We start from the raw sequence: 9354 nt of genomic DNA, 5'->3' as shown, positions 1-9354 counted from the left end.
ACCCAGTGAACACTAACCTGCAAGGTGCTGTACTTCAGTCATATTCCAATCTTTGAATTTACACTCATATAAGAGAAAACAGACAGCAATTCCATTTTTATAATATTTTCTGAAACATTTATTACATATATTGATACCAACAAATATGACATCATATCATATCAGTATTACGATGGCAAGACATTATTTATGAGTTACTGTAAATGCTGACTTGGGAATATTCAAATAGAAAAATATATCAACCAACTCTTACTGGTACACTACATTATGATAAAGTATGTCCTTGTTTGGTTCACCATGGAATCTGACTGTTAGCTCACTCCCACAATGCAAAGTTGGAACAAGAACATGGTGAATCATTTGAAGTTGTGGTAAACATCAGAGAACAAAACAAAACTTAACTCTACAAGAGTGAAACTGGAGGTTTTGCTTAATATCTTTTTAAATATATACATGTATTTACTTTGATAACAACGTTCTTTCATCAACGTGTTCAAAAATACTAGTTTTCTGAATCAAGCTGAAGTTTAAAACCTAATCGAGATGTACCAAAAAGGTTGAAGATCAACAAGCATTTTTGTTGATCTACTTTTGTGAGGTATTTTCAATGAGAAAGGGATCAAACATATGTATCACTGTGACAAACAATGTTGGCACATAAAAGTAACAAAACTTGTCACTCAATCAAAAATACCAAATAGTCCAGGTTCTGAACAAATCCCAAATCAACTTACAATGTATGATTTTTTTCTTCTTCAAAAAAGTAAATATTTGATATTGTGTCCAGATTCTAAATATGCAAAGTTGATATCAAACCATAGCCCCTCCATCACCGTAATAAAGGAACTGTGATCAAGGTTTAATATGTACAAATCGGAACAAAACACATAAAGACAGTCATACAGTCTGAAAGTTACGAGTCGTCATGCAAAAACAGTGATTTTCAAAATTACTGTTGTTGAAAAAGTCAAGCTATTTCAAAAATTTTTTATTACAAAGAAAGTAGTCTGAAATATTTATGACCTTGGCTTTGATGTATGCAAATCAACTTGACTTCTACTGTCTTCAATACAGGCAGAGTTTGGAAATTTCCTTCAAGGTAAAGTTACAAGTTGCTAACAACTTTTCTTCGTTAACTTTTATAATTCAATGTGTAAGTTTTACACAAATTTGGATTTGATGCAGTTGGATGGTTTGACCCCTTTCAATGAAGAAAGCAAAGACCAATGACTGGCCCAACACGACGTTTTTGAATTTTAAATCCTTACACAGGTACATAGTGTTGGAAAAGAGAACTACCTTGAGTGTTTTTGTGAAGAATGGTATTACAGTTAGTAAAATCTATCTGAGTATCCCAGGTATTTTAGTGAGGTTCACTCACCAGTGTTTTTGTTAAGGATTCAAAGTCATGGGGTTCCTTCATATTACTACAGGGACATAATCATTACATCCAGTGATACAATGGCGTTGATGACCTTAATGTAGAATATGCCTCAGAAATAAACTGTTCACACTTTTTCTGTTCCTTTGTTCAAGTAAACTCAAAAAGTTATTCTTAGACCAAATCAAGGAAAAAAACTGAGGGATAACCATACCAACTTCTGAAATAGACGTCAAATTGATACCAAACTTTAGGCCATTTTATTATCTTGTATGACCACCACCAACTGTGGAAACTCTATGGGAAAATTAATCAGTTGATTTCCTTGAAAACAAGACTGTGAAACCCCAAATTTCTTTAATTATTTCAAAACGACCAGGAGTATAAAGTTTCTGATGGTAAAGTTTGGAGCGATTTTCAGAACTGTGATTTTCCAGGAAAGTGGCTCCTGAGGTGCATTCTATACTTTATAAGATGAAAACTGTTATTTTCACAGCTTTCAACATTTTGTTAAATTCAATAATTCACTTGTTGATGGTTAGTTGTAAAGATTCAATAGAGAAGTATAAATATTAGTCTGTGAGGTACAGCATGACAAGGCTCCCTCATACTATGGTCAACCCCTTTCAAAGAGCAGGCTGGCGAGGGCGGAGTGACACGACATATTTTACAGTCTATACAATTATATATGTTAAAGTATTTGTTTGTCATTGTTGCACAAGTTACTTGAAATTTTACTTAATTGTATCTGCCATTTTTTATTTCATAGTCTGTCAGATTTAGGGACTAAAATTCATGTGAACAGATTGAGTATTTTTATATCCCACATTGATCACTTGACATCACCTGAAACCATCAAAATGTTCAAAACATAGGCTATAGGCCAAAACCATGACAGAGTACTGCTATGATGTATGTCTGGTGTTAATACACTACTGAAATATATATAAATATTAATAAATACTATAATTATAAATATGTTTTTAAAAATTGTAACATGCAAGCGTAGGAATTGTCAACATACAATATGGTAACATGAATTTTGAGGTTTGTAATTTAGAGGTTATTTAACATTTGATGAATTTAATAATCTCGTACGTTTAAAATTATTATAAAATCAAAGATCTCACATTTATTTACTGATGATTCCCTTTCCTCTTTATCATTAGTTTATCACCACCTACTTTAATTTATATGGAATACTCCCATTGTATTTCACAAAAGAGTATACCATTCTATGAATACATAGGGGTGGCTGGAGAGCTGAAGATGGGATGTTTGGTCTGAGAATGAATTTTCATGTGCTACTAAATGTTACCTCCTTCATTATCACATACATATATGTACTTCTTTTGGTAAAAATTACCAATTTTAACCAAAATATTTCATCAACAGTTTTCATAAGATAATTCATATGAACATTTTTTTTTCTAAAATTAAATTGAAATGACAAGTACAAAATGTCAAAAATTTTGGCATAAACTTTCTTGTTAAATGTGACCATAGTAACCAAATTTTTTAACACAAATTCATATAGAAGAATCATATCAACATTTACATATAAAATAAAGTAGAAATGGGCCAAAAAGTTTTCAAAATTGAAAAAAATGGTTAAACTAATATTAAGAACTTTGTGCAGTTGAAGTCATGCTAAAAATGTTCAGTTGAGTGTTTTTGTTTTCCGCATTTCTTCTTGAGGGACCCAGCAACACGCAACCTCTGTAAAATTCTATCATAAAACTTGGCTAATAGGGAACTTGCAATCCAGACTGAGCATGCTCAGATGCAAAGGACTATGGGATTATGTGTGGTTATCGTAATATCTTATCTGGAGCAGCTACCGATGAAATAAACCCCCCACACTGGTCAAGCTAAATATGAATTGATCATTTGTGGTTATAAACAATTTAACAACATTGTTTACAATACTAATTGATTAGTATTTATTATCACATTTCCCATGATGCAACATTCAACATGGTGGGTTTGCAAGTTCCCTATTAGGCTTAGAGAAGAAGCCTTCTGTACACTGGGTGAGGCATTCTGGAAAATTAGGAGTTAACACCCCTTGACACCATAGCCACAGTATTGTTCAGGTAGGAGGTAAAAAGGTGTTTATAATTTACATGTACCCATCATAAAGCTTAAACTACTTTGAATCAAAATATAGATATCATTTCAGACATTGTACAACTTGGTGGTCACTTCTCACAAACCAAAATATATGGCTGGAAAATGTGCCATCAAACAACAGATTATTGGCAAATATTATTGGCAAGAAATTTATGACAAGAAATTGATCGTATTTCTTCATTACTAAAAATTTACTATTGGCTCTTCTGGTAGTGGTAACCCCCCCCCCCCCCTCCAACCACCACCACCACCACCACCACCACCACCACCACCTCAGGTTTTGATTGACAAAAGACAACACATGGTCATTTCTCTCTGACAAAAATGAGCATTAGTGTTTATCATCTTTTGAATAATTTTCAAAATTTAACGCAAGTTCTAAATTACCAAATTGCACTATGCCCAAAAAAGCACTAAATAAAGTACACACAAACTTATAGAGCTGGAATAAATATAACACATTTTTGAAATTACTCAGAAGTTAGAGAGACAACTATACATTATAATGAAGTGGAGTTGTACATGTTCCAAATGACTAGGAATCCGAATAAATCAGGCCCTAACAATTATCTCTTAAAGGGCGCCCTCTAGTGGTATACTTATCGAAAAAATAATCATGAAGAGCACCCTCGACAAACATTCAGTGCTTTCTGACACAATTTAAGATGTTTACGTACATATGTTTTTTTCCAAAGTTTCATCATTACATATAAAATACCAAATTTTATGAATGATGAGTACAAGATTTCAATACACTGAAACAAGTGGTGGTGGTAAAATTGACTTCCACAATATCTTAGTTTTGTGGGTGGTTAAAAAGGCTGTAATAAATACATATATACATAAAATTGAGAGAAAAATATACATTACAATGCTGTTGTTGAGGTTTTCAAATAAAACAGAAACCCTCAAAAATGACATTGAACTGAAAGATTTGTCATTGCTGGGGATATTATGGGATGTTGGTGGCCTAGTGGTTAAACCACTTGCCTCTTATCACTGCGGTCAGGGTTCAAACCCATCCAAGGTTAGATTAAATTTACCACACTGTTAAAGTAAGAAGAGTGTCATTCAGTTTGACTCAACTGACGCGAACAGTGCGGGTTTTCCCCAGGTACTCCAGTTTCCTCCTGCATTAACACTGATCCCATGAGGGATGCAATGCCAATGAGTGTAACAAATGTATACAATGTCATTTGATTAAAATTTGATGTAGAAAAATACAGCTTGATCCCTTTATTTACCTCTACATGTATTTCCTTTGTATACTGTCATTTGATTTCAATTTTGTTCTTCTGGGTGTGAGCACCTTCCCCATGTCTGACTTTGTACCATTATAGTTCCCATTTGAAAGTTTGCAATTCAAATGTATGTATCACAAGTGCATGCTCAAAGTAAACCACAATAGTCTTGAAAGAAGTTCGCTGATAAGTTGACACTGGCGTTTAAAACATGAGAAATGAATGAGAACTACTATGATACAGTGTCAGATGTGCGTTTGCTCCAAGAACAACAAAATTTGAAAACAAACAACATATAACACACACACATTTTGATTCAATCCGTGTAATAGATGGGGATGATAAGACAGTTCCATGATTAAGTGCAATAAATGACTTTAAAGTGGCCATATGGATGAGGATTGGTTATTTTTTTGGATTTTTAACTTACAAAACATTTTGTCACGGCTTCCTAAGTGAGAAATCAATGTGCCACAACATACACCAAGCCTGCATTTGTCACACAATACATTGCAAAAAGCTAAAAAAACCCAAAAACATGTAAAATGTTTGTTAATTTGTACGTACAATAACAAACATTTTACAAACTTATGAATAGTTTTGCAATTTATTGAGTTACAAACAAGGACTTGGCATACAATGTTGTTTCATATTGATTTTTCAAATAGGAAGTCATTGTAAAATTGTTTTGTAAATTAAAAATCCAAAATAAATAACCAATCCTCATCCATATGGCCACTTTAATGAAAACAAACAACAGTATATGTACAAAAGGAAACAGAGGTGAATAAAGAAATCAAGCCGTATTCTCACATCAGATTTTGATCCGATTGAACACAATGATTACTCTCTTTCAGTTCAAAATGAGATAGTCCTGGCCAACACATAGTTCACAAGAAATTTGCATCCAACAAAAAATGGATACATGGCAGTGTCAATGAAAAGATTGTTTTGGCATTCCTTCAATTTATCAGACTCTTTGGAATAAATATATTTCAGTTGCACCAATATTGCTAAATCAAAGTTTAGCATTTCTACTTTCAAAGGCAATAAACTGGCTGAAGTAATTCATGCACATTTAGATTGAAGATAGAAATATAAATATTTTAAATGTGACAAATACACATTATCTCATACTAAAAAGATAAATATTGGATTGTCATCTTTCTATAATCCTCAAAATCTACACCTATGGAAAATGGTAGGTGCCATCTATACAATAATTCAGACCATTCCATTTTGAAATATCAATTGAAATAGGTAGGTTATTCCCAATAAAATTATGTCTTATGCACCAGACTAATTTTCACACCCATGAAAAATGGGAGGTGTCAGCTTTTCATTGTCTTTGACCATTCCATTTTCGATTAAGAATGACAACAGGTAGGTTTAGTCATCATCTGTGTCAACATCACACCACAGATTGGTCATTACACTCATATATTGCACTTGGACGAATGCGTCTCTGAGTTCTTCCTGGCAACTTTGGCAAGAGCTTGAAGGTTTTAGGGATAATCTCCCGGCACGCTTCCCTGAATTTCTTAATCCTCCAACAGTAAATAATGGGATTGAAGGCTGAATTCATATAACTCAACCACAGAATCACCGTCTCTGCTACATAACTTTTCGGATAGGTATTATGGAAGAGGATTATCAACTGAGTAATAGCGTACGGTGCCCAGCAAATCACAAAAACGATAAATAACAGGAGAATAGTTGTGAAGGCTCGGGTTTTAAAACTCATATCAACGTTCACTCTTGCTGGTCGTGTAATCCCTGTTAAACCAAGTTTATTAGCTTGGCTCACGCTTAATGATTCTGGATGGTTTTGTACACGACACGAGTTTCTCCTCACGGTGTTCAAAATACATAAATATGAATATGCCATCAGCAGGCATGGTAAATAAAACAGACACAGTACTTGTAAAATAGCATATATCGCATCGGCGACATTCTCCGGTTTCTCAAGCATGCACTGAGCTCGTCCAACTTCAAATGTGTAACCTGACCATCCAAATACAGGTGGTATACTGATCAGACAACTAAAAAGCCATGATGTACCAATCAGAATTTTGGCTCTGTTAGGGTTGAGTTTATCTTTGCGTCGCACGATGATAAAGAATCGGTCAATGCTGATAGAAGTAAGAATGTATACAGCTTCAAAACTGAACAATGCATGAAAGAATGCTGTGATCTGGCACATCACGTCACCAAAGACCCAATCAGTTGTAATAATCGTAACTAACGCAAATGGCATACTAGTCAAAGCGATCATGATATCGGCAAATGCTAAATTTGCGAGGAGTAGATTGATGGCTGATCTCATCGCGGGTTTCTGATACACAATCAGACAAACGATACTATTGCCAAGTACGCTGAAGAGAATCATTATGATCATCAATATAGCGAGTGGAATGACAGCTGCGAGTGGTAGTCCGACATCTTCACTTTCGGTCTGGAAAGTCTCGTTTGTTGTATTTGATACATTAGCTGTCATTGTAGTAATCAACAATGTAGTTGAGGTAACCAATGTACTGACTGTGCTCTCCATGATGATCATCGCACAAATACAAGTGTACAGACGAACGAAGACAAAAATGTACGTGAGTCTGCAGTCCTGTTTACATAAATGCTAGATGCATTCAGGGATTCTGCACAAGCACTCTGTATTCAACACGAAGTCATACAATGCAATAATTGTACTTGATTTCTGACATTATAAAATGAAACTCATTGACCTTTACCAAATAGACTCTTTCAAGTAACTTTCATTTGGCATAAACGACTTTTTTACGAATCAGTAACCTTTCATCACATTAAGGACTCTTAGCGTCTTTGCAAAATGTCTTTGGTGTAAATGACTTTCTCCAAGTTCCCACTTATCATGTAGGCTTCATCTTTGAACACAAATTATGCCTTTAGGAACGTACACAGCCTCTGGACAGGACAATTGCTAATTAGATAATGGTTGACAATTTTATCTCAACCGCAATCATATCTTCAGGGTCATTATTTGTAAAGACATCACAGTGTCAATTTCACGTCTGTTGTCCATTTCACTTTACTAGTTAATCTACAAATCACCATTTCAAGAGATGTACAGTATATTTTGGCAGTGAGTAAATTTCCCCACTAAAATTCAGTTTCAAGTTAACTTTACTTTGGCATGACCATCAATGTATTCCAAATGTCTTCTTATCTTCTGTTCTCTCTAGTCTGTAATGTGTGCAATCCAGAAGTAAATCTGTAATAAAAACAAAAACAAAAACCAATCAATTTTGTGATTGAAGAACTACACACAAACCTGTTATAATATAGAACTAGTAAATTGTACATGGATATCGTTACAAGTTTGATATGACTAATGTTAGTCTGTTTTGTTTTGTTTTTTGTAGTTAATGTGAAATGCAACACAGAAATAAAGAGAAGCTGTTTCCTGTTACTTGTTTCAAGAAAACTCCAACCTATTCTCAGTTAAAAATCAAGAAAAAAATTCAGGGGTTTACTACCATACAAAGTTTTGAAATGGATTAAAATGATATTATCATCTTAAACCCGCTGTAGAATCCAATATGGCCACCGAATCCAATATGGCCACCGATGACTGTGTTAATGCTATGGGAAAATAAAAGATTGTTGTTTTCTTTGAAAACAATCCCAAGAGATTTATAAGAACTTTGGTTTTCACTGAAAGTCATGTTATACCTTAAAACAAAATGTAAGGTTTTAGGTTTGCATGTTGTGAAAAAGTCTTAATAATAATCTGAAGTTCATGTTTAATCTTGAGTGATTACATACAGGTTGGTATACATGTAAACAAATATAGAGGAGGGACACACAAATTCATGCACACACACACACACACACACACACACACACACACACACACACACACACCAGCAAATACAATATTACAATATACCCCACACATGCACATTCACACACAAGTATGTAGATGCAGATGTTCAAGTGTTCAAACAAAAGACACACACACACATAATCCAGTACATTATATTATGACATACATAATGCAGTAGGGGATGATTGGTATGATCTTACTTTCGAGTTGATAAAACATTTTTTTTCTCAAAAAAAACTTTAAAAAAAAAAAAAATTGTACCTGAAACTTACACAGCCCTTTAAGTATACATCTGTCAGTATACATTTGTAAACCACACTGTCAGGCAAATTGATAAATGATAACTGACAACTGAATGGGTGGTCATAAGTACACCAAAATAAACATATCAAAATTGAAAGTGACATACCAATAATACTCTCAATGCCAGAGAAATATTACCAGTAATTGCCAAACGAATATAAGTATGTGTGGAATCATGAGGGTCAAATATTTATTGTTGTTGGCTTTAAGTTGGAATTTGCAAGTTGCTGGTTCACTGCCACAGCCTTGCCATTGCCATTTGCCTGAATGGCCAACATCCTTGGGCAAGATTTTAACTATGGACCATGTTCTTGAAATTTTAGTCAAAATTTTTTCCCCAATTTTGCACAAACCATGTTTGTGAAGGTACAATTATATTATTCCTGTAGTTTTTCTTCATTCAGCCAAAAAATACTCAAGGCATATGGGTTTTATTA

The 9354-nt window shown here is 34.0% G+C and overlaps 1 protein-coding gene across 1 annotated transcript; it reads right to left on the bottom strand.

The window, feature by feature from the left end:
* Positions 1 to 5483: 5483 nt before the first annotated feature.
* LOC144433268 (high-affinity lysophosphatidic acid receptor-like) lies at positions 5484 to 7306 on the bottom strand. Its single transcript, XM_078121576.1, has one exon. The coding sequence runs from the start codon at positions 7304 to 7306 to the stop codon at positions 6167 to 6169; it is 1140 nt and encodes a 379-aa protein (XP_077977702.1). The 3' UTR covers positions 5484 to 6166.
* Positions 7307 to 9354: the final 2048 nt, after the last annotated feature.

Source organism: Glandiceps talaboti, chromosome 3 (assembly GCF_964340395.1).
Source record: "Glandiceps talaboti chromosome 3, keGlaTala1.1, whole genome shotgun sequence".
NCBI classification, from domain to species: domain Eukaryota; kingdom Metazoa; phylum Hemichordata; class Enteropneusta; family Spengelidae; genus Glandiceps; species Glandiceps talaboti.
This window is presented reverse-complemented; position numbering and strand designations above follow the sequence as displayed.

Coding starts and splice junctions, on each gene's coding strand:
- LOC144433268 (XM_078121576.1), bottom strand. CDS start 7,306: ATGGAGAGCACAGTCAGTACATTGGTTACCTCAACTACATTGTTGATT.